Source organism: Zophobas morio, unplaced genomic scaffold, assembly GCF_036711695.1.
Source record: "Zophobas morio isolate AGI-343-1 ecotype UQ-CSIRO unplaced genomic scaffold, CSIRO_AGI_Zmor_V1 ptg000021l, whole genome shotgun sequence".
NCBI lineage: Eukaryota > Metazoa > Arthropoda > Insecta > Coleoptera > Tenebrionidae > Zophobas > Zophobas morio.
This window is the reverse complement of record NW_026972126.1, coordinates 19,019,342-19,045,798: the sequence shown is the minus strand read 5'-3', so window position 1 is coordinate 19,045,798 and position 26,457 is coordinate 19,019,342. Positions and strand designations below refer to the sequence as shown.

Genomic DNA, 26,457 nt, shown 5'->3' with positions numbered 1-26,457 from the left:
CATGTATTCCAAAGATCTTCAAGCAATCGTGGGGATCTAAAGTATCTTTAGATTTTTAATTTTTTGTAGAAGAATACGGATTTTGCAATTTTTGTAATTTAACCATTTTGAACAAGTTTTAAGTTTGTTGTTGTGAAAAAAAGAAAACAAAATTTAAGAAAAAAAGGTAAAATATAAACCCCACCACCCCCCTATCTCAATTGTAATGATTTTTTTTATGCGTCGTGAGCCGGGGGCGGAGCTTAATAGCAAAATTCTCATTGCTCTACTAGCAATTACCCTGCGAAAGATGTTTTTGAGTACAGTGTTGTTAAATAAAAACTATATATATTAATAAAAACAAACACTAAGCCCCACCCACCCACCCCTGTCTCAATTGTGATGAATTTTTCATTGGATGCAAGACCAAGGGGCGGAGCATAATTGCAAAATCCATATTTCCCACAAACATTAACCTGCCATGTTTGAAGATTTTTGTTGTCAAAAAAAGAATCACAAGATAATTGCTTATAGCGAAACGAAAATTTTGCAGTTAAGCTCCGCCCCTCGGCTAACAAAGAATAAAAAAAATCATCACAATTGAGACAGGGTGGGTGGGTGGGGCCTATATTTTAAATTTTTCTTTTATTGACTTACGTTTACTTCTTTTCACAACAAGAAACTTAAAACATGTTCAAAATGCTAAAGTTAGAAAAATTGCAAAATCCATACTTTCCTAGAAAAATATACCATTTTGAACACGTTTTAAATTCCTTTTAATATTCATCTGTATATAGTCTATCTTTCTTTAAATATAAGCCCCACCCACCTGCTCTAATTCCGTTGTGACGGATTTTTTATTCCTCGTAACCCGGGGGGGCGGGGCTTATTTGCAAAATCCTCGTTTCTCTGCAAGCATCTTTTTATGTCTCATATTGTTAAAAAAAACAACTACGTACATCATAAAAAAAATTAAGCCCCACCCAACCGCGCCTATCTCAATTGTGGTGAATTTTTCATTGGTTGTCAGACCGAGGGGCGGAGAGTAATTGCAAAATCCGTATTTCCCTAGAAAAATTTACCATTTTGAACATGTTCTAAGTTTCTTGTTGTGAAAAGAAAAAAATGGTCCAAGGTTACTCTGACAGAGCTTTCCTAGCCCTTGAAGTGAAGTCCAACAAATTCCGCTTTTTGAAAAATAATAAGAAATTGTTGTTTTCTGATAACCTTTATATATTAAAAAGCAGTGGTGACAACATGAAATATATTCAAAACAAATAACCAACGGAAAAGAGTGCATTATTATCAGTGTACATGCTTAATTTCGATTGTTTATGTTTATACATCGAAAGAATGCCACGTAGAAATTTGTTTAATTTGAATGAATTGTCTCCTCCTAACAGATTTTCCAGAAAATGAGGTAAAGTAAAAACGAGCGGCATAAATAAATATGACTACAAGTGGTTCAAAAAAATTAATGAATATTTCAATTTATTTTATTGATTAAATCAGGAACGGCTAACTCCATTTTACATTTATTGCATAGTTTAATGTTAAGTGCATTTTTATGCAGATAAAAGAAATCATGTCAAAATTTGATGACAGTTCAGCTGCAGCAACCAAGGAAGCTAAAAAGGTTTTAAATAGTCTAAATTGATGTTGAATGATGGATGAAATTTAATAGATTATTTGAAAAAAGTGTAATGTGGGAAAATATAATAGCAAACTAAGTTTATATGCCTGAAGAACGGATAATCAAAAAGAAATAAATTGGAAATAAAAAATAAATATTTTTTGAGATAGAAATTTCCTTAAGGTGTAGTAGAGCCGCAAAAATTGGAACGACACGTTTTCTACAGCAGTAAATAAAAATTGTACATGATGCTAAGAAGCTTTTAAGAGTAATTCCAACGAAATGTCTTCGATGTAAATCTCGGCCGCACATTTCTCGTTAACGTCGCGCGAATTTACCGCCGAAAATAAATGACTCGCTATAGAAAGCGGGCAGCCGTTCCCGTTCCGTGCAAGCCGACCTTAAGAATAGCCGTTAATTCCGCATCCAGTCCAATGTCAAGGTTTTATAGCCCCCAAGTTAAGATGTTGCCCCAACACCTCGCCCTCGCCACGCGAAACGAACATTTCACTTATTCACGTTTTAATGAATCACGCCGTGCTATAAATCCGTCCGAAAATAAAATTTTCATAACGTTAATGGTTTCCAAAACGTAAAACACGTACTCCACATTCGTAATCCGGCGAGCGTTCAACCTTTGTACGTCATCAAAACATCACCGGCACTCGATAAGTTACCAACCTGACGGCAATCTTCCTCAATTCGCCGATTGTGGGATTGCCCACCACTTTCAGCGATTCCCATCCGGGGCTCTTCTGGATAACGGGGTGCACTCTATCTATTTCAACGCGGTGCTTCTCCCTTTCGGCGCTGTCCAACATAATGTAATCCATCAAATCGCCGAAATCGTCGTGCTTTTCTTTCGCCTCTTTGCCGGGGGAGGCCGGCTTTTCCGAGAGGTCTTTCAAGGTGTTGGGGGCCGGCTCGATGGGGAGGCTCTCTTTGGAGGCGTTCGTGCTGCTGGCGCTGCAAAGACAAGAGTTTTTAATTAAAGCGGTGAATAAAATCGAAATTAAATGAGTTGGAGGAGTTGGGAAGTTTCCGAACGGTTTAAAAATCAACAGAAGCTGTTGTGACTTCGGCGCAAATTCAACAGAAAGTTTTTTGGAAGGCTGGTGCGGGGTAATGAATTTGCTGGGTTCGAGACGCTTGTTACGGTTAAACGATTTTTCAGAGATTTATCCTAATTTGGTTCATGCATACAAACATTTTATTCTCTGAAGTGCGGAAAAATTAATTAAATTCACTCGTACAATTTTATTGTAATGCATCAAATTAATGGTTTATTTGTGATTTATAAATAAATGCGTTTTAATGCAATTCATTATCATCACTTTTAAATTATGATTCAAGATATAAATAATATTTATGACAATAAAAAAATGACATGAATTAAAACAACTAATTCATTATTAATGACGGGAAATATAAATTAATGGGTGTACAATAAAAAATATATTTGGACCAGGCCTTGGAATTATTTTTGACATTTATTTATAACAGGTTAATTATTTTCGGAGACTGAATATATTTTATTATTGGAGAGCGGATTTCTAGGTTTAATGCTTTTTGTGAAAAATGTAAGCACTTCAAAACTTTTTTATATCTGTAACTATGATACAATTTGGAGTCATTTGACACATTTTTTTTATTTGCTTTTTTTTCAATTTTATGCATATTAAAACTTATATGCTTATTTAATGCTTTTTTCGACGAATTCATATTCGTCATGTTTTAATGCATATTTTGTTCAAATGCCGGCCTTGTCGGGATGACAAATACTTGTTAGGCGTATCGTATCGTATGCATTTTACCTGGACTTGACCATTGAAGTACACTTACTCAAGACCCTTTCTGTGAATAGGTTCCGGTCGTTTGGGTAATAAAATTTTATTATAGGATTGGAAAAAATACTCCATAGATTTTATGACTTTAAATCCTTACTTCCGTGGATAATGAATTAAAGCTTTTAACCAGATGTTCTTTTTCGGCATTTTGCGGCAAGACCGTTGAAGATTTTCTAAAAAAAAGGATTATTGTACCCAACTACCTACCTTAAAAATTTTCTAATGGAAACTTTTAAGTGAATGAACCGTTTATTTCTCAACCATCAGTCTATCGCATCTGTCGTGGTACAATGTTATACGTGGTTCTCCCTTGTTACATGTTGAGTTCTTTTTGGTAATATTACTAATATTTTAAAGAATGTCGAAAGTAAAATCGACGCCGGATGAGTGGATAAGGGATTTTCCAGAATTAAAATTAGAAAACAACAAAATATTCTACAGAGCTTGTGTGAAAACCGTAAGTCCACTAATTTTTTTTTATCTATTTTCCTTTGTTAATCCTGTATATGTACGTTGTTTTAGATTCAAAGTGATAAAAAATATAACGTGACGCAACATGTCAGAACGACTCTTCATGTAGAAAGGAAGAAAATGTTTGAAGTTTCTAAAATTAAACAGCAGACTATAGATGAATCTGTTGCATCTACTTCCAAAAAAGATGAGCGGTTTCAGTTTAATTTCGATTTATGTAAAATGATGATCCAGTCCAATATACCTTTAAAAAAATTGGAGAAAGGCCCTCTTCAAGAATTCCTTGAAAAACACTGCAATCGACATATTCCGGTTGAAAGTACTCTCCGAAAAAATTATGTAGGCCCAGTGTTTCAGCAAGTTTACAACGAAATTAAACATCGCATTGGAGATAATTATTTATGGTTCGCTGTCGATGAAACAACCGATAGTTGTGGAAGATACGTGGCAAATTTAATTGTTGGAATCTTAAATGAAAATTTCCCTAGTCGAGGGTATTCTTTTGACATATTAATTTTAACATTCCAGATAATTATTATATTTTTCAAATACAATTTAGACACTGTAGAGCAAACAAGGCTTATCAAGCCCATCTATTAGTTTATTCGCCTAAATGTATTATTAATGCCGTTTTCAAATTACACCAAAATTCAAAAATTGAAAACTTAATAATTGAAAAATTGAAACATTTTAAATGAAAAAAATCGGTAAACCGAAAAATTGAAAAATAATAGAAATCGAGAAATTGAACAATCTAAAAATTAAACAATTTAAAAATCGAAGAATTGGAAAACCAAAAAATCTAAACCGAGAACTTGAAAAATCGGGAAATCAAAACATCAAGGAAAACAAAAAAATTTACGGAAAATCTAGAACTTAAAAATTGTAAAATTAAAATACCTATCGAAAAATTGAAAAACCGAGAAATCGAAACATCAAAAAATGGAAAAATTGAAGAACCGAAACATTGCAAAATCTCAGAACTGAAATACTGAAAAACTGAAAAATGAAAGGAAAATTGAAAAATCGAAAAAGTGAAAAAATTCAAAACTGAAATCTTGAAAAACTGAAAAATGGAAAGAAAATTGAAGAATCGGAAAAGTGAAAAAATCCAAAACTGAAACATTGAAAAATCCAGAAATCGAAAAATTGAAAAACCACAATTGAAGAAAGAATTGAAAAATCAAGAAATAGAGAAATGGGAAAATCAAAAAATCAGTTAATCGAAAAATTGAAAAATCGAAAAATTTAGAAACGTCAAAAATTGAAAACTGAAAAATAAAAAAAATTAAGAATTGTAAAACTGAAATATCGTAAAGTTAATAAATTGAAAAACTGAAAATTTTTGAAAAAAAAAATCGTATCAAAAACTAAAAATTAAAAAAATCGAGAAATTGAACAATCAAAAAATCAAAACATTGAAAGCCCAGTGATAAATAGGAAAATTTAAAAAACAAGCATTTTAAAAATCCAAGAATTGAACAACAAAAAAAATCTAAGCCTGAAAACTCAGAAAATTGAATGATCGAGAACAAAAAATCTAAAATTTAAAAATTCGACAAACTGAAAAATCATGGAACTGAAAAATCGAAAAGTCGAGATGGTGAGAAATCTAAAAACCTAAAACTTTAAAAACTGAAAAATTAAAATTTCGAAAAATTTAAAAACCGAGAAAACACAATATCAAAAATTTGAAAAATTGAAGAAACGAAATATTGCAAAATTCCAAAGCTGAAATATTGAAAAACCTAAAAATGGAAGGAAAATTAAAGAATCGAAGCAGTGAAAAAATCCCAAACTGAAACATTGAAAAATTGGGAAATGGAAAAATGGGAAAATAAAAAAAATTGGTCTAATGAGTCTAGACAGTACTTCCCTCGGTATCGGAAACGTGACGATTGCATGTCTATTATGTATTTTTTTTCACATTAGATTTCAAAGCATTCGGTTTTGTAGTTCCTGATTAAATCAATAAAATAAATTTGCGCATTCATTAAATTTTTTGAGTCACCCTATATATCCGAATCCAAAAAATATGAATGGAATGATAAATTACAAGAAGAGACTCATCATATTTTGTAAATTCTAAATAGGATTATACGGCAAACTTTTGAGCTGACGTCATCAATTTTTTGGAGGGGATAAGCAAATATATTTTGACTAAAAATTTATTATACTCTTTATAACCTTAAAACATTTGCAAGATTTCAAAGCATTGGGTTCTGTAGTTCCTCATTAAATCAATAAAATAAATTTACGCATTCATTAATTTTGGGGTCATCCTGTATATGCAAATCCAAAAAACATGAATGGAATGAAAAATCACAAGAAGAGACTCATCATATTTTATAAAATTTAGATAGGATTTATTCAGCAAAATTTTGAGGTGACGTCATCAATTTCTTAGAGGGGATAAGTAAATATATTGTGATTAAAACGGTCCTGGTTTAATAACAAAAAAATATTGTTCGTCTATAAAACAAGCTCGTCTTAGACAAAGTATTCGTAAAAAAATTTACGATGCTGGTCCCGATTGCGATTATGGTTTAAATATTTTTTAGAAAATCCTGTCATGGATGTAGAAACATTTGTGACAGGCAAAGAGGTTTTTTTGAGAAAATTATCTTTGAATTTAGACCAAATTGAAATAGACACTAGGCAACAGGCACATTTGGGCAAAAAAAAGAGAAATTAGGGTTACGGCTTCAAATTTTGGACGTATTTACAAACTTAGACCGACTACAGCAATAGTGGAGTCTCTGTTATACAGTACATTTAGAGGTAATAGTCATACATACTATGGACAGCAAAGTGAGGGAAAAGCTGTCAAGTGTTTTGAAAAAAATAGAAATATAAACACTGAACGGTGTGGCTTGTTTATTTCAAAACAATTTCCTTACTTGGCTGCTACTCCAGACAGGGTTCTAGAGGATAGGAGTGCATTACTCGAAATTAAATGCCCTTCAAAATCGCAAGATTTGTCTCCCGAAGAAGCGGTTAGAAAAAAAATAATCAAATTTTGTACATTGACAGACAGAGAATTGAAACTAAAAAAAATCATGATTACTACTTTCAAGTCCAGGGACAAATGCTTGTTACGAGTATTTCACAAGTTTGTTTTGTTGTATGGACACCCAAAGGAATAAATATAGAAAAAAATTATAAAGACGAAGAAATATATGTAAAAAGATGGCAGATAAACTTGGGAGATTTTACTTTGGCGTATTATTGCCCGAAATAATTGATTCAAGAAGAAAGAGGAACCTGCCTTTGCGAGAGATTTTTTTTTAAATAAATAAAATTTGTTTCTATTTTTTTATGTACTTAATAATTTATTAGGAGTACATTTTTCATCACCAAGACTTGCATATTTTTATTATAAATATATTTTGAAAATGATTTCTCGGCAAATGAAAACATATACGAGCACTTTTTTCGAGTAAACAATGAAGGGAGAAGTTACTGGGCGTAGGGCTTTTTTAAAACACCTCCTTTTTGGATAAGTAGTAGATACACTTAGCTACTTATACGTGTTAAACAAAAGCTGTATTTTATATATTTTTTATTATTATTATAAATATGTTTATTAGTTTTATTAACTAACAAAGCAAAATATATATTAACAATAATATTACAATGAATTTTTAGTAATCATGTGTATTGAATTCAGGATCCTGAGTGGAGTAAAAATAATATAGTTCCCCAGTTTTAATTCGGTTTTATGATAGTACCTCATTGCGTAAAAGTTAATTTCCTTAACAAATAGATTACTGCGGCCGGTCCTGGCGGCTTGTTATAAAACTGAGTTCCTTGCCATAATTTAGAAAAATCAGCCGAGAACTGTAACAATCAGCTTATGGTAGAGCAGGCGATAAGGGTTTTACCTGGAAAGTCGCTTTCGTAAATTTTAGTGGCGCTCCCATCGGCAAAGTACTAAACTAACTGCTCAAATTCTGTCGAATTGATACCCATTTTTTTCAATAATTGTTTTTGTTAAAAACTCTGCTAACCAATAGATCATTAATTTTCCTCTGATATTCCTGTTAAAATTATTCGACGTATTTTGCATTAATTTGTGGTATATTTTGATTTTAATAAACACATTATTGTTTAAACAAATTGTACCACTAACAAACATTTAATGACTCTGCGCCCTGTAAAAAGTGATCTTTTATCCATGTGCGAATTTTCAAGCGATTCTATGATGGTTATGACTCAAAAAACTTGAAAAGAAAACATACAATGGTGCTTTTTTTTACGATATTTCTCAGCCATATTTTTTAGTTGATTGAACTGGTCTCTGCGCTCTAGAATATGAAAAAAGCTGTAGTTTGATGTATGATACATCTACATTAATATCATTTTTTCATACAAAAAACCAAAAAAATGTTATACCTCGTCTAGCAAGTCCCCTTAAAATAAAACTTTTTTATTGAAAATGTTGTGCTTATTTAAGCGCTTATCCTTAATTTTTTTGTGCTTATAAATCCGCTCTCTATTTATTATATGCTGAGCCTCCCCTAGATATAGACAAGTTAAAATTAAACAAAACGTGAATTACAATAAGCGGAAGACAGAGCAATAAAAAAGTCTAGACCGTCGGCATTGTGATCCGGTTATTGCAATTCGTAGAAAACATCTTTTACTTTAGTTTCTGTTTCACTCTCACGTCTACAGGTTGATAAGTGTTATCGCTATTTTCTTAAATTAAGAGTACCTTAAATGATTTCCAGTACAGTCTTCAGTCGCACCTCTGTGTGTGATTAAATTGTTTTGTTATTTTATTGATTATAAACCACTATTCAAGAATAACAATAGTACAATACTTTTATTATTAATATTACAATGCATCCATCCAGCAGAGCTAGCCAACCAAAGTTTTTCAAAGGCTCCTTATACTGACGAGGTGTTATTTTGGCAACTTGAATAGTGTAAAATCTAGCCTACAAACTATTGTGGGTCAGGCAACCAGTAATACACCTCCGCCTTAAAAAAACAAACATTCACCAAAATAAACCGAAAAAGATAAGCCCCCAATTTGTTCCCTCGTGCCACTTATCAATTGAATAAAATTGGAAATTGGCGTGACATTTCATTAATTCCCTTTCACGCGTTATTTTCATAATTGTGTCAGCGGAATTAAACAAAAACGCTATCACTAATAAAAATTATTACCGGTTACTTCGCCACCAGGGGTTGTACGGGTCGATAAGTCGATTATGTAACAACGTAACGAGCGATTAAACGTTCGCAAGCTGTTTCCTATCACAACTCATTATCATAACAGATTACACGTTTCTTAGCTATTGGTACACTTTCGTTCCATTCATGTGCGGTGGGAACTTTTCCGAATGGAACAAAGCCGTTTCCAGGATTATTATTAAACCAAACCAGCTTTCCTCTTTTATAATAGCATTTATAGCGCATTCACACAATTTCACTTCTAATAAATAATCGAAACGCCACCTGCATGTCTCTGTTGCTATTATCGGCGTGTGTGTTTACCATTTCTTGTGTCAACAATGCAACTTTCAACTGGAGTAAGGCTCGGATGTGTTCCAAGGTTGGTTTCGCAAGTACCATGCGGTAATGTTACGCTCGGCTCGTACCAAACCCATCATGGGCGATGAAAATCTAGAGATCTTGCAGAATGCACGGCCGATTTCTTGCGGCTCGTAACATTTGCAACGAAAAAATTGTGCTATGAATTGCTAAACGTGCTGACACACTTTTCTGTGCATTTGCGTTTCCTGTGTGGTAAAGACGACTCGTAAATTCCGTAGCGTAAATATGTTTAGATATTTATGGCACGAGAGGCTATTTTTAATAAGCATCACTTCCAATAAGGAAGGAAAATAAAGCGACTGTTAAATGGACGTTCCAGATGGGTGAATCGGCATTTCCACGTGTTTTCACAACCAGAATGTACATTAAGAAAAACGATAAATTATATACCCCGCCCACCCACCCCATCTCAATTGTGATGATTTTTTTATTCCCAGAAACTTCAAACACATTTAAAATGATAACTTTTTTTAAGGAAATATGGATATTGCAATTAAGCTCATCCTCTAGGTCTGCCAACGAATGAAAACTGCACTACTATTTAGATCAGGGCAGGTATGGGTGGAGCTTAATCTTTGATTTTAATTTTTTCTAAATGTACATAGTATGCTTGGAACAACGCGATGCTCAAAAACATGTTTTTCATTTGTCGTGGAGAAATAAGGATTTAAGAATTAAGCTCCACCTTTCCACTTACGGCGAATAACAAAAAAATCACCCGAATTGAGATAGGGCGGGTGGGCGGGGCTTATATTTTGCTTTTTTTTTCTTAATATACAGTCATCTTTTCACCACAAGAAACTTAAAACATTGTTAAAGCGGTACATTATTGGAAGAAAATATGGATTTTGCAATTATGGGGTGGAAGCTAATTTCCAAATCGATATTTCCTTATACAAATTTACCATTTTAAACATGTTTTCAGTTTCATGTTATGAAAAGAAGTCTATACATATTAAAACAAAAAGAAAAAGTGAAAGCCCGCCCACCCGCCCTATCTCAATTGTGATGATTTTTTATTATTCGCCCTGAACTAAAAGGGAATAATTTTGAATAACACCATACTCAAAAATATGTCCTACATGGTAATTTCTTGTAGAGAAATAAAAAGGATTTTGCAATTAAATTCCGCTCCTTTGACTCTCGACGATTAAATAAAAAATCATAACAATTGAGATAGGGTGAGTGGGCGGGGCTTATATTTTGCCTTTTTTCTTAGTAGTCGTAGTCGTCTTTTCAGAACAAGGAACTTAAGACATGTTTATAATGGTAAATTCTTGTAGACAAATATCGATCTTGCAATTAAGCCCCGCCCCTCGATCTGACAACGAATGAGAAATTCATCACAATTAAGAATTGAGATCAGGTCGGGTATGGGTGGGGTGTAACCTTAGGTTTTATTTTTTTTTTCTTAATATACCTAGTATTCTTTGAATAACACGATACTCGAAAACATGTTTTTAATTTCCCGTAGAGAAATAAAAACTTTGCAGTTAAGCTCCGTCCCCTCGGCTTACGACGAATAAAAAAACATCATCGGAATTGAGATTGGGTGGGTGGGCGGGGTTTATATTTTGCCTATTTGTCTCAAAATCCATAACCATCTTTTCATAAAGAGAAACTTAAAACATAGTTAAAATGGTTTTTGCAATTAAATATGGCTTTTGCAATTATGGGGCGGAGTCTAATTGCAAAATTGCTATTTCCTTGTACAAATTTTCCATTTTAAACATATTTTAAGTTTTATGTTTTGATAAGAAGTCTACATAAAGTAAATCAAAACGGCAAAATGTAAGCCCGCCCACCCGCCCTATCTCAATTGTGATGATTTTTTTTATTCACCGTGACCCAAGGGGATGGAGCTTAACTGCAAAACATTTATTTCTTTGCAAGAAATTAAAATATGTTTTTGAGTTTCGTTTTGTTCAAAGAATACTATGTATATTAAAAAAAAAAAAGGCAAAATATAAACCCCGCCCACCAACCCCACCTCAATTGTGATGATTTTTTTAATTCTTAATCTTAGAAACATAAAAACGTTTAAAATGGTAAATTTTTGTAAGAAAATATGGATTTTGCCATTAGGCTCCGCCCCTTGGTCTACCAACGAATGAAAACTTCATTATTATTTTGATCAGACCAAGTATGGGTGAGGCTTAATCTTTGGCCTTTGATTTGTTCTTAATATACTTGCCAAGGCAAGACTGATTTTGTCAAATGATATATCTTCCACGCTTCATTTTCTTAGAGGGTACGTCATTTGCCAATATCAGTCTTATCTTAGCATGTACTAACCCCGCCCACCCACCCTCTCTTTTCTTAGAGTGTATCTCATTTCCCAAGATCAGTTTTATTTTAGCAGGTACTTGCCCCGCCCACCCACCCTCCCTCTCTTTTCTTAGAGGATATGTCATTGCCAAAATCAGTTTTATCTGAGCAAGTACTGATGAGTAACTTTTACAGAACCCAAAAAAAAATGGGAAAATATGTTTAAAAGATTTCAAAATATATTAAATCTGGTTGTGTTCGAACGAAAATTGGTACGGAATTTTTTGTAGACTACGAAACTGGTGTAATTTTCTCTCAGTAAAAAACGAAAATGGGCAAATGTTAATGTAAAATAAAAAAAAATAAAACGAGTTCTATCTAAATACAAAAAGAATTTTTCATTTGAATTCCATTTCTCTGGCTTTCGAGGATTAAAAAAAAATCAAAACAATCGAGATAGGGTGGGTGGGCGGGGCTTATATTTTACCTTTTTTCTAATATACTTCGTTGTTTTTTCAGAACAAGAAACTTCAAACATGTTTAAAATGGTAAATTCTTGTAAACAAATATGGATCTTGCAATTAATCCCCGCCCCTCGATCTGACAACGAATAAAAAATTAATCACAATTAAGAACTGAGATCGGGTCGGGTATGGGTGGGGCGTTATCTTAGGTTTTTTTTTTTTCTCAATATACCTAGTATTCTTTGAATAACACGATACTCAAAAACATGTTTTTAATTTCCCGTAGAGAAATAAAAACTTTGCAGTTAAGCTCCGTCCCCTCGGCTTACGATGAATAAAAAAAATCATCGGAATTGAGATTGGGTGGGTGGGCGGGGTTTATATTTTGCCTATTTGTCTCAAAATCCATAACCATCTTTTCATAAAGAGAAACTTAAAACATAGTTAAAATGGTTTTTGCAATTAAATATGGATTTTGCAATTATGGGGCGGAGTCTAATTGCAAAATTGCTATTTCCTTGTACAAATTTTCCATTTCAAACATATTTTAAGTTTCATGTTTTGAAAAGAAGTCTACATAAATTAAATCAAAACGGCAAAATGTAAGCCCGCCCACCCGCCCTATCTCAATTGTGATGATTTTTTTATTCGCCGTGAACCAAGGGGATGGAGCTTACCTGTAAAACACTCATTTCTTTACAAGAAATTAAAAGCATGTTTTTGAGTATCGTGTTGTTTAAAGGATACTACGTACATTAAGCAAAAAGATAAAATATAAACCCCGCCCACCCACCCCATCTCAATTCTGATGATTTTTTTTCATTCTTAATCTTAGAAACATAAAACACGTTTAAAATGGTAAATTTTTATAAGGAAATATGGATTTTGCAATTAGGCTGCTCCTCTAGGTCTGCCAATGAATGAAAACTGAATTACTATTTAGATTAGGGCAGGTGTGGGTGGGGCTTAATCTTTGATTCTAATTTTTCCTTAACATACGTAGTATGCTTTGAACAACATGGTACTCAAAAATATCTTTTTAATTTGTCATAGAGAACCAAGAATTTAACAATTAAGCTCCGCCCTGCGGCTTACGGCGAATAAAAAAAATCATCCGAATTGAGACAGGGTGGGTGGGCGGGGCTTATATTTTTCCTTTTATTTTCTTAATATACAGTCATCTTTTCACCACAAGAAAACATTGCCAAAATGGTACATTATTGGAAGAAAATATAGATTTTGCAATTATGGGGTGGAGCATAATTGCCAAATCGATATTTCCTTCTACAGATTTTCCATTTTAAATATATTTTAAGTTTCATGTTATGAAAAGAAATCTACACATATTAAAACAAAAAGGCAAAATGTAAGCCCGCCTACCCGCCCTATCCCAATTGTGATGATTTTTTTTTATTCGCCGTGAATCAAGGGGGCGGAGCTTAACTGCAAAACACTTAGGTATTTCTTTACTTTATTTTCTTGTAGAGAAATAATAAGGATTTGGCAATTAAATCAGCTCCTTTGTCTCTAGACGATTAAAAAAAGAATCATCACTATTGAGATTGGGCGGGTGGGTGGGCCTTATATTTTGCCTCTTTTCTTAATATCCGTAGTCGTCTTTTCAGGACAAAAAACTGAAAACATGTTTAAAATGGTTAATTTTTCCAGACAAATATGGATCTTGCAATTAAGCCCCGCCCCTCGATCTGACAACGAATGAAAAATTCATCACAATTGAGAATTGAGATCGGGGTGGGTTTGGGTGGGGCTTAACATTTGGCTTTATTTTTCTTAATGTACATAGTATTCTTTGAACAACACGATACTCAAAAACATGTTTTTAATTGATTGTATTGCCTCACGACAAATAAAAAAAATCATCAAAATTGAGATAGGGCGGGCGAGCGGGGCTTCATTTTGGCTTTTTTTTCTTAATATGTGTAGACTTATTTCGGCAACAAGAAACTTAAAACATGTCTTGAGATTCAAAGAAATTTTAGAAATGCCTATTTTTATTCCAATTTCCTATGAAAATTATCGTACTTATTGCAGAAATTCTAGGAATTCCAAAGTACAAAGGCTTCAAGGCTTATGAAATTTTCAATATGCGAAATAAGTATACAGAAAATTTTAGAGTACAGAGACTTTTTGGATTCCTGAGATTCCTATAATTTCAGAACTACTAAGTATCTCAAAAGTTCTAGGTATTAAAAACCTTCCAGATTCTAAATATGCTACAGGTACATACTTAAAGATGCGAATTCTCTCGATTTTGAGGCTTTAGAAATGTCTGAATATTTCGAAAATTCTAAAGATCTTGAATATTAAATTTTTTTTATTAACATTTATACACTTACGAGTATTTCCCAAGTGCAATCTATCAAGACTTAATTCACCCTAAGCCTTCATAAGAAATTTTTTTAAATTGACTACAAATCCCAGTCTAAATTAAATTTGATTACTGGAGCAATTTTTTCGATAATGGTAAAACTTCCTCGGAGTTTAATACGCTTTTTTTGCGACAACATTTCGGTCTCGAGCTTTGATGAAAGTTAAGAATGAAGTGACAACTAAAACATATTAAAAAAATTGTTGATGCGAAAACGATTGCAATTGCTGTTCAATAATGTTTAATATCTTATTGTATAAGTTGAAATTGATATTCTATTGAAACGAAATTAAAATTTATATGACCGATTCACGGAGGTTTTCTTCATCAAGGTTTATTGCTTGGAAACAATTACTAGTGTTGAAGAAACTCGTCTCAGAACTAATACTATTCCCGCAAACAATAAAATTCGAAATTAATGTTTAAGTACCATATATTTTGAACAACAAATTTGATTTATTTTTATATTAATCAATCAAAGCACCTCCAAGTTGTGTGCATAACCTGATACATAAATCTCAATTCTTAAAAGAGAAAATTCCAATTCAAGTCCGATCTAATTTCAATTTTTATTAGTCGATGAAAGTTTTATAATTATTGTTCGCAAGAAAACTGCACTTTTTTAGCTTGCAATTGCAGCTCACGTAACGAAGTTTATCGTTTTCAGGTAATTCAGATACATCGTGGCTTGCAATTGGTCGTTACGTCAATAATTTATTATTTAACGTGGACTGTTGCCCTGTCGTCTTGAAAATAAATCTGGAAGTAACATACAGATTCAATTCCAAAGATGACTCCATCACAAATTTTTTCGAACTGTTTTGTGCTTCTGCTAGACTTAACGACTTCAAGTGGTTTATTTTCTATTGTTGTGTTCGAACTAGCAATAAAAGTTGTTTTATTTTCGTTATTAAGACGTCGTTTACTGTGTCGGGAAATGAACGAGTCGCCGCCACCGTAGGCTTAGGCATGAAAGTGTTTAATTGGCCCATCTGCCACCAATTAAACCCTGTTATTAAATAAATCCATCCGCAGCCTCATTTTCCCCTCATTCATTTATTCACCTTGCACCATGCAGCAGCTCGTTTTTTACACCCATAACCTTATCGGTCATTGAAATTGATATGCTTTGTTACCATTTCCGACAGAGATTTACCGATTTGTCGAAAACCAATATTGAATCACCGTAGAACGAATCGTAGAGCAAATATTTTTGTTTTGAATAGGTATGGCGTCTGGCTTTGTTGATTTGTTGCATTGTCGAAGGTGCGCGAATAAATTTGGAATGTGGCGTGAAAATCGGTAAAATACAGAACAGGATTAACACCGAAAGAATAATGACGCGCTTAGTACTATCACTTTTTGGTAGCTCATTATGCCGAACTAGCTAAGAATAATTGGGACGATAAAGCTGCTACAATGAGTTTTGAAGTTTCAATTAACACCGTACGTGTTTCTTTTGCGTATTCTGAGACAAAGTTGGCTGCAATAAAGTCGGAATGAAGTGTTATTAAGAGAATGAATACACTGGCCTGCTGTTAAAAACAATCAGGCGAAGAAATGGGGCTCATACTAAGTCTGACACGGTGTTCTAAAACCGTGATTAGGTTTTCGAGTTGATTCTTCACATTCTGGATTGATTGATACGCAATGCATAATAAATAAAATATAAAGTAGTTGGGCGAGGAGTGGAAAAGGTTATGCATACAGATTTCGAGCGGTATACTCAGAACGGGATTTTTGTGTGTTTTGTAACGTATTTATTTTCTGGTCTTTAATGCCACAGCCAATACAAAAATAATGTTCTGACTACAAATAAATTATATAAAAATTGGTCTAAAAATTTTATACAGTACTTCCCTGATACTCAGAGTGCTAACTTGATGCTTGTCAGGTCATGACGGACCAAACAGGTTCGGATTTTTTGGTGATAATTTTAACTGTTGATTTTTTTTGAATATTTAAGCCTGACAGGGAGGTCTATAAGATTATTATAAAAAAGCAAACATAAGTAGCCTCATTAACAATTCATTCATAAACGTTCTGATAAGACTGTATTATCCTAAAAAAGAATATTTAGAATGCGAGCTCAGCGAGCACGTTCAGCCTTTTTAAAAAAATTTCATCGGTATCCTTAAGCTCAATTACCAAGAAAAATTTCGTTATTATTTAAAAATGTGAATTTAAAAATTGTCCCTGGGACTGCATCATCCTGAAAGTGCTCGCTGCGCTCGTTTTATAAGGATATGTCTTTTTCAAAGTTTAGAAATTTTTTCTTATTACAGAACCCTAATATTTTTTTTAAGCCCGTTTCCTGTACACTTCTATCGGAATAAAGTTGAAGAAAAGAAGTCTAAGATAAGATTGATTTTGGCAATTGAGATCCCTCTAAGAAAATAGAGGGTGGGTGGGCGGGGTTAGTACTTGCTAAGGTAAGAGTGACTTTGGCAAATCACATACCCACTAAGAAAATATAGGGCTAAAATTAGCTCCACCCACGTCCGCTTTTGAATTTCACTGGTTTTTTGATTAGATGAAAACTGAATTTAATTGTGTCAAGTGGTCGAACCTACGCTTAAAAAATTCAAAGTGGCCCCGCCCACTATTGGACAAAAGGGGAATTTTATAGTAACAGACAACGAAATCTAGACAAAAAACGTAAAGCTAATCGCAGCCAGAACCATTTTTGATTTTCATTGTTTTTTTTTTTGATTAGATGAAGACTGAATTTTAGTACGTCAAGTGGCCCCGCCCACCCACCCGGTTTTCCTTCTGATCATTCATTTTATTGGACAAAAAACAAAACTAACCCCACCCACCTCCGCTTTTGGATTTCATTGGTTTTTTTTGATTAGATAGAGACTCAATTTTACTACGTCAAATGGCGAACTAGACTTACAAAAACAGGTTATAAAAATGCAGCGAGGATATAAGTGAGGAGAGAGGAGGAAATAAGTTGAGAGGACAAAAGACATGACAAAAACAAAGGTGACCAAACAAAAAAGAAACGGCAACAAGAATTCCTAGAAAAAGCGTAAAAAAAGTACAAAAAATCCGGCATAAACCACACAAATGTGACAAAAACCACGACTAAAAGGCCACAAAAAAGGTGCTAAAGAGGAAGAAGATAAACGAAAAAAAGGCAGTTAAAAAAATAAGCTTTTTTTTATTATAGGAAGACTGAATTTTACTATGTCCAATGGCAAACTAGACTTACTAGACTTCAAAGCGGCCCCGCCCACCCACCCGGTTTTCTTTTCGGTCACTCATTTTATGGACGAAAATTGCATTTTATATTGAATAACAGTGGAATCTAGTAATCTAGACAAAAAGCTAAAACTAACTCCACCCACCTCCATTTTTGAATTTCATTGCCTTATCTGGTTAGATGGAAATCGAATTTTATTTTGTCGAGTGGCCCAATCTATTTCAAAAAATTCAAAGTGGCCCCTCCCACCCACCCGGTTTTCCTTCTGATCACTCATTCTATTGGGTAAAAGGGGAATTTTAATATTTTAAAGTGACAAAGAACGAAATCTGAACAAAAACGTAAAACTAATCCCACCCACCACCGCTTTTGAATTTCATTGTTTTTTTTATTAGATTTTACTACATCAAGTGGCGAATTAGGCTTCAAAAATTCAAAGAGGCCACGCCCACCCAAGCTCTAAGAAAAGATAGGGTGGGTGGGCGGGGCTAGTACCTGCTAAGATAAAACTGATTTTGGCAAATGGCATAACCCCTCTAAGAAAAGAGAGAGTGGGTGGGCGGGGCTAGTACGTGCTAATGTAAGAGTGATTTTGGCAAATGACAAATCAGGTAAGAAAATAGAGGGGGAAACTAACTCCACCCACCTCCGCTTCTGAATTTCATTGCCTTACCTGGTTAGATGTTAATCGAAAAAGAGGAGACAAAAATAGCGATATAAATGGGCCAAAAACCACAACAAAAAAATGGTAAAAATGGACTAAAAAAAGTGACAAACAACAAAAATAGGACAAAAAATGATAAACAAGCAGGCAAAAAAGAAGAAATAAAAAGGCAAAAGAAATAGGCGCAATAAAAAAAGAAACAACAAGTGTGACATCGACAAAAATGGCCAAAAAAAGAAAAAAGCGAATGGAAAAAGTCCAGAAAAATTACAAAGGAAAGGCAATTAAAAAAAGACCAAAAGCATTCGAAAGACGACCAAAAAGCTAAAACAGGCTACAATTTAGCAAAGGGACTATAAAAACCCTCTAAAAGACCACAAATGCGACAAAAAAACAAAAAGCAGCCAAAAAGAAGAAATAAAAATAAGCGCAATAAAAAAAGGACAAAATAGACGACAAAATTGCATCTTCTTACACAAAACCAAAATTCGCAGAATATTTTTTCTAAAGTATGATGTTTTATTTTTGAAAAAAATTGAAGAAAGAATCTCAAGACTCCTGTTACGTTTTGCTTTTGAAAGAATTTGAATGAAAGAATCGTTGGGGCCCTATTTTCAAAGAATGTGAAAGCATCTGAGGGACCATGGTGTCTTAATTTAAAAAAAGATTGAAAATTATCTTCAAGTTTCCTTTGTTTTTTTTATTTTTAAGAATGTGGAAGAAACCACCGTAATTGCAAGGCCGAAAAATTTAACTAAATGAAATTAAGGGAAAATTATACATAGTGAACAAAAAAGGCACACCAACTCGACGACACATTACTAAGTTGAATCAAATCATTAAAAAGAATATATTTTTATCACTTTTGTAGCGGCACAATAATACGTAGTAGTAAGCGAGGAAAGATAAGCTCCTCCGTAGTCTAGTGGTAAGGGCACCCACCCGGCAAGCGGTAAACGTGCGGTTCGATTCTCACCGGAGAAGCAATATTTTTCTTCGCTTACCTACACTTTCATTTACACAAATACTTCAAAAGGCTACAATATAGCAAAGGGGATATAAAAACCCTCTAAAAGACCACAAAAATGCGCCAAAAAAAACAAAAAGCAGCCTAAAAGAAGAAATAAAAATAAGCGCAATAAAAAAAGGACAAAAACGTGACAAGGACAAAGATGGCTAAACAAGGAAGAAAAGACAGTTGAAAAGATCCAGAAAAAAATGCGAAGGAAAAACAATTAAAAAAAAGACAAAAAAGACGAAAAATTGCATCTACTTACACAAAACCAAAATTCGCAAAATATTTTTTCCAAAGTCTGACGTTTTATTTTTGAAAAAAATTGAAGAAAGAATCTCAAGACTCCTGTTACGTTTTGCTTTTGAAAGAATCGTTGGGAGTGGAGAATTAAGCTTAAAAAATACAAAGTGGCCCCGCCCACCCACTGGTTGTCCCTCTGATCATTCATTTTATTGGACAAAAAACAAAACTAACCCCACCCATCTCCGCTTTTGAATTTCATTGGTTTTTTTCGATTAGATGAAAACTGAATTTTACTACGTCAAGTCGCAACTTAGGCTTGAAATATTCAAGGGGCCCGGCCCACCCAACCTCTAAGAAAAGAGAAGGTGGGTGGGCGGGGCTAGTACCTGCTAAGATAAAACTGATTTTGGCAAATAACATAACCTCTCTAAGAAAAGAGAGGGTGGGTGGGCGGTGCTAGTACGTGCTAAGGTAAAACAGATTTTGGTAAATCACATATCCGCCAAGAAAATAGAGGGCTAAAACTAATCCCAACCACGTCCGCTTTTGAATTTCAATGGTTTTTTGATTAGATGAGAACCTAATTTAATTTTGTCAAGTGGTCCAATCTACGCTTAAAAAAATTCAAAGTGGCCCCGCCCACCCACCCGGTTTTTCTTCTGATCATTCGTTTTATTGGACAAAAAGGGGGGTTTATATTATAAACACTAGAATCTAGATAAAAACATAAAACTAACCCCGCCCACCTCTGCTTTGGATTTCATTGTTTTTTTTTTATTATAGGAAGACTGAATTTTATTATGTCAAATGGCGAACTAGACTTACTAGACTTCAAAGCGGCCCCGCCCACCCACCCGGTTTTCTTTTCGGTCACTCATTTTATGGACGATAATTGCATTTTATATTGAATAACAGTCGAATCTAGTAATCTAGACAAAAAGCTAAAACTAACTCCACCCACCTCCATTTTTGAATTTCATTGCCTTATCTGGTTAGATGGAAATCGAATTTTATTTTGTCGAGTGGCCCAATCTATTTCAAAAAATTCAAAGTGGCCCCTCCCACCCACCCGGTTTTCCTTCTGATCACTCATTCTATTGGGTAAAAGGGGAATTTTAATATTTTAAAGTGACAAAGAACGAAATCTGGACAAAAACGTAAAACTAATCCCTCCCACCACCGCTTTTGAATTTCATTGTTTTTTTTATTAGATGAAGACTGAATTTTACTACATCAAGTGGCGAATTAGGCTTCAAAAATTCAAAGTGGCCACGCCGACCCAAGCTCTAAGAAAAGAGAGGGTGGGTGGGCGGGGCTAGTACCTGCTAAGATAAAACTGATTTTGGCAAATGGCATAACCCCTCTAAGAAAAGAGAGAGTGGGTGGGCGGGGCTAGTACGTGCTAATGTAAGAGTGATTTTGGCAAATGACAACTCAGCTAAGAAAATAGAGGGCTGAAACTAACTCCACACACCTCTGCTTCTGAATTTCATTGCCTTACCTGGTTAGATGTTAATCGAATGTTATTGTGTCGAGTGGCCTAATCTACTTCCAAAAATCCAAAGTGGTCCCGCCCACCCACCCGATTTTCCTTCTGATCATTCAATTTATTGGACAAAAAGGTAAAACTAACCCCACCCACCTCCGCTTTTGGATTTCATTGGTTTTTTTGATTAGATGGAGACTCAATTTTACTACGTCAAATGGCGAACTAGACTTACAAAAACAGGTTATAAAAATGCAGCGAGGATATAAGTGAGGAGAGAGGAGGAAATAAGTTGCTTAAAAAGAGGACAAAAGACATGACAAAAACAAAGGTGACCAAACAAAAAAGAAACGGCAACAAGAATTCCTAGAAAAAGCGTAAAAAAAGTACAAAAAATCCGGCGTAAACCACACAAATGTGACAAAAACCACGACTAAAAGGCCACAAAAAAGGTGCTAGAGAGGAAGAAGATAAACGAAAAAAAGGCAGTTAAAAAAATAAGCGAAAAAGAGGAGACAAAAATAGCGATATAAATGGGCCAAAAACCACAACAAAAAAATGGTAAAAATGACTAAAAAAGTGACAAACAACAAAAATGGGACAAAAAATGATAAACAAGCAGGCAAAAAAGAAGAAATAAAAGGCAAAAGAAATAGGCGCAATAAAAAAAGGAACAATAAGTGTGACATCGACAAAAATGGCCAAAAAAAGAAAAAAGCGAATGGAAAAAGTCCAGAAAAATTGCAAAGGAAAGGCAATTAAAAAAAGACCAAAAGCACTCGAAAGACGACCAAAAAGCTAAAAAAGGCTACAATATAGCAAAGTGAATATAAAAACCCTCTAAAAGACCACAAAAATGCGCCAAAAAAATACAAAACGTAGCCAAAAAGAAGAAATAAAAATAAACGCAATAAAAAAAGGACAAAACGTGCCAAGGACAAAGATGGCTAAAAAAGGAAGAAAAGACAATGGAAAAGGTCCAGAAAAAATGCCATGGAATAGCAATTAAAAAAAAAGACAAAAAAGACTACAAAATAGCATCTTCTTACACAAAACCAAAATTCGCAGAATATTTTTTCTAAAGTCTGATGTTTTATAAGATTCTCAAGACTTCTGTCATGTTTTGCTTTTGAAAGAATTTGAATGAAAGAATGAATCATTGGGGCCCCTGGTATTTTATTTTTGATAAAGTTAAAAAAAATTTAGGGAACCTTTTTTCAAAAAAATTGAAAGCATCTGAGGGCCCATGGCATCGTAATTTTGAAAAAAATTGAAAGTTATCTTCAAGTTTCCTTCGTTTTTTTTTTTAGAAATGAAATTAAAGGGAAAATTATACAGAGTGAACAAAAAAGGCACACCAATTCGACGACACATTACTAAGTTGAATCAAATCATAAAAAAAATATATTTTTTTATCAGTTTCACTTACAAAAACAAAATATGTATTCAGATTGATCGGTTTGAACATATTTTAAGGTTTTTTGTGATATTATAAAATAAAGAAATGAAGGATAAACACTTGATTTCATGTACCCAAGGCAAAGTAGTGATTTAAAATATGGTAAAATATCGAAATGAAAAATTAAAATTTGTCTTTTAAACTTGGACCGAAGGATTTTTGAAATTATTTTTCTTTGTGTCTCATTTCTTCATGACCCTTTATAGTCGTACGATATTTGCCGAAGGTCATTCGGGTCCAGTTAGTACAAACACGAGTTTCCAAGGATACCGCAGGCGACTGTAGAAGATGTATTATTATGTACAAGGAAAGTGACGCACAAATTTTCAAAAATATTGAAAAGTCAACTTGAACACCATACGGATTTTTTTTTTGATAAAAAGTTAATATTATTGGAATAAAAACAAAAAAAAACATCGAGAAATCGAAAAGTCAAGAAGTCAAATTATCCAGAAATTAAAACATCGAAAAATTAAAAAATCGAAAAACTGAAAAACTAAAAAACTAGAAATTGAAACATTTTAAATTTAAAAAACGAAAAATTGAAAAGCCCAAAACTAAAAGTCGAAAAATGGAAAAACTGAAACATCCAACAATTGTAAAAAAAATCGACTATCGAAAAAACGAAATCCGAACAATCGAGCAATCGAAACATCAAAAAATTAAAATACCGAAAAATTGAAACATATCCAAAATTGAAATGTTGAAAAATTTTAAATTTCGAAAAACTGGCAAGTTGACAAATCGAAAAATGGAAACAATAAAAATGCAAAATTCATAAAATTGAAAAACTGTAAAAATCAGAAAAAAATGAGAAATCGAAAATTTTCAAATGTAAAAAACGAGAAATTGAAAAAACACCGAGGAAACGAAATATGAAAAGATCGAGAAATCGAAAAGTCAAGAAATGAAAAAATCGAAAAAATAAAAATTGAAGAACTTCAAAAGTCTTCAAAACAGAAGTTAAGAATGACATTCTACAGTATTGATGTTTTTCTCGAAAAATCTGTATGTCTAGGGTAAAAAATCAAGACGAATTCATAAACCACAAGTGTAGGGACATGTTTTTCTATAGAATTCGTTCGGAAATTATAAATTACAAAGCATAAAAATGGATGAAAAGCCACAAAAACGCAAAAAGGTCCAAAATGCACAAAAAAAAGTAAAAAAAAGGGAAATAAAAATAACAAAATTGCCACGAACAGAAAAAAAACAAAGTCCAAAAAAGTTACACCAGCTGCATAAAAAGATTGAGAAATCGAAAAATCGAGAAGCAGAAAAACCGGTAAATCAAAATCCGAAAACTCGAATAACAGGGAAAGATCGAACAATCGAAACATCAAACAATTTAAAATATCCAGAAATTAAAACATCGAAAAATTGAACAATCCCCAAAATAGATATGTATGTTGAAAATTTTAAAAATCGAATACCTACATGCCAAGAAATCGAAAGTTCCATCATTAAAAAAGTGAAATTTAAAAAATCGAAAAACTGAAAAATAAAAAAACTAGAAATCGAAAAATTTTAAATTTAAAAAATGAAAAATTGATAAACCCAAAACTGAAATGTTGAAAAACGGAAAAATTGAAACATACAAAAATTGAAAAAAAAAAACGAAAAATCAAAAGTCGAGAAGACAAAAAATTGAAGCGGTCCAAATCGATAAATCTGGAAAATAAACAATCGAAAATACAAAATATCCAAATTTCGATAAATCGAGAAATCGAAAAATAATTGAAAAACCGAAATCCAAAAAAATCGAGCAATTAAAATTCGAAAAATTCAAATCTTGAAAAATTTTAAAATTCGAAAAACTGGCAAGTTGACAAATCGAAAAATTGAATTAGAAAATTAGCAAATCGGGCAATAGAAATAATAAAAGCGCAAAATCTAAAAAATCGAAAAACTGAAAAATCTGAAAAAAATGAAAAATCGAAAAATTTCAAATGTGAAAATCCAAAAATTGAAAAACACCGAGGAAACGAAACATGAAAATATCGAGAAATCGCAAAGTCAAGAAGTCAAAAAATCGAAAAATGGAAATAACCCAAAATCGAAAAATTAAAAATTTGAAAAGTCTGAAAAACAAAAAGTCGAAAAATGGAAGAATTGAAAAAACATCGTGAAATCGAAAGTCGAGAAGACGAAAAACCGAAACGGCCCAAGATCGTAAAATTGAAATTTGAAAAATTAAAAAAATCGATAAATAGAAAAATCGGAAAATGAAACAACCGATAAGAGGAAACATCCAAATTTCGAAAAATTGAAAAACTGGAAAATCGAAATCCGAAAAATGGAGAATTCGAAACACCAAAAAAATCAAAAAATTAAAATACCGAAAAACCAAAAAAAAATGGCAAGTTGACAAATCGAAAAATTGAATTAGAAAATCGGGAAATGGAAACATTTTCGTTAATATTTTTAACATATTTTTTCTTATACTGAAACTAATTCATCCGTGAACTAACGAACCACACACAGAAAGAAAATTGACGAAAGCAAACAACAATTAAATTAAGTGTCCAGTTCATACACCGCAACAAAAAACCCCGCTCCATCGTCAAACACAAAACATACGAAACCCAGCATGAAACGCACTTCACAACACTTCATAACAGCGCAATCAATGTAATTTACATCCTCCGACATAAAGTTAAATCCACGTTTCATTATCTACTTGCCGTTCAAATACACTCCGAAAACAAATTCATTTTTTGCCAAAGCCACCATCCTACACTGACAAATTAATAAAATTCCACTCCACAGCATACACTTTGTTGTTTCGTACCCTCCAGAACCTGCTATGAAAAGAAACCCGGCCTGACTGCACCTTGTGCGTTATATTACAAACTTAATTTAACTAGAGCTCCCTTAGTTTCAAGCTCGTCTGAAAAATTTTTCATTCCACATACGAACGGAATCAACATGCGACGATTGTGTATTTGCGTTAAACAAAGATGCCAATGAACTGGGAATGTTTGAATAACTGCGACTTCTGTGTTGGTTTAAGGGTGGCGCAAATTTGCTCGATGTATTTATAAGTTCAAGACGTCACAATATAACATCCAGCAGAAATCGACCATTACTTAGAGTGAGGTAATGTGGCCATTATCGTGCCGGCAGTGGACTATTTTCTTTGCTATCTATTGTTACCCGTTTTAAGTAGAGTCATTTGCATCTCATTCCGACGTCGATACAGCTAATTCCCACACACGTCGTCGCAACGTTTATAGACGTGTTTTTCGCAATTATCCACTTACAATTGCCTCACACGCAGGTTCGTTATTGAACTCGCGAGCGAAGAAAAACTTCACTTGTAAGTCGGACTTAAAATGATCGCTTTTAACATGGGACAAGAAACAATAACTTTAAGCGGTGTTACCGGAGCCACTTTCAGTAAACAGCTTAGCGTCTTATAAACGTATTAAAGAAAGTTTCTAATGACCGTAAGTTTGTTAGTAACTCTATTCTTACCACGACTTAGACCCGAAACCGAATTTAGCTGCCCCCATCCAAAATAGAAGACGGTTTTGCCAAAAATGTGTCACTTGTCTTTAAAACGGTTTGGAATGGACGCGAACAAGTTCGAAATTAATGACCACTTCCTGTGTGTTTTCAGGGAAAAAGTGTGAGGTGATAGCGAAGTAAACAGCTTCCGTGACGTGCACGATATGGCAAAATTTAATTCGTTTAAGTTATAATTTTCATGTGTCCGTTTCGGGGTAATTGGAAATGTCAGTTTTTGCATTCGTTCGAACTGAAA

The 26,457-nt window shown here is 33.4% G+C and overlaps 1 protein-coding gene across 3 annotated transcripts in view; it reads right to left on the bottom strand.

The window, feature by feature from the left end:
* Nucleotides 1-26,457, bottom strand: part of LOC135132665 (extracellular serine/threonine protein CG31145) — a 431,251-nt gene that overhangs the window by 253,026 nt on the left and 151,768 nt on the right. For all 3 annotated transcript variants that reach the window (XM_064060827.1, XM_064060826.1, XM_064060828.1), the window contains one exon: nt 2,294-2,578. In XM_064060827.1, the coding sequence (XP_063916897.1) occupies nt 2,294-2,578 (285 nt within the window). The remainder of the gene's footprint in view (nt 1-2,293; nt 2,579-26,457) is intronic.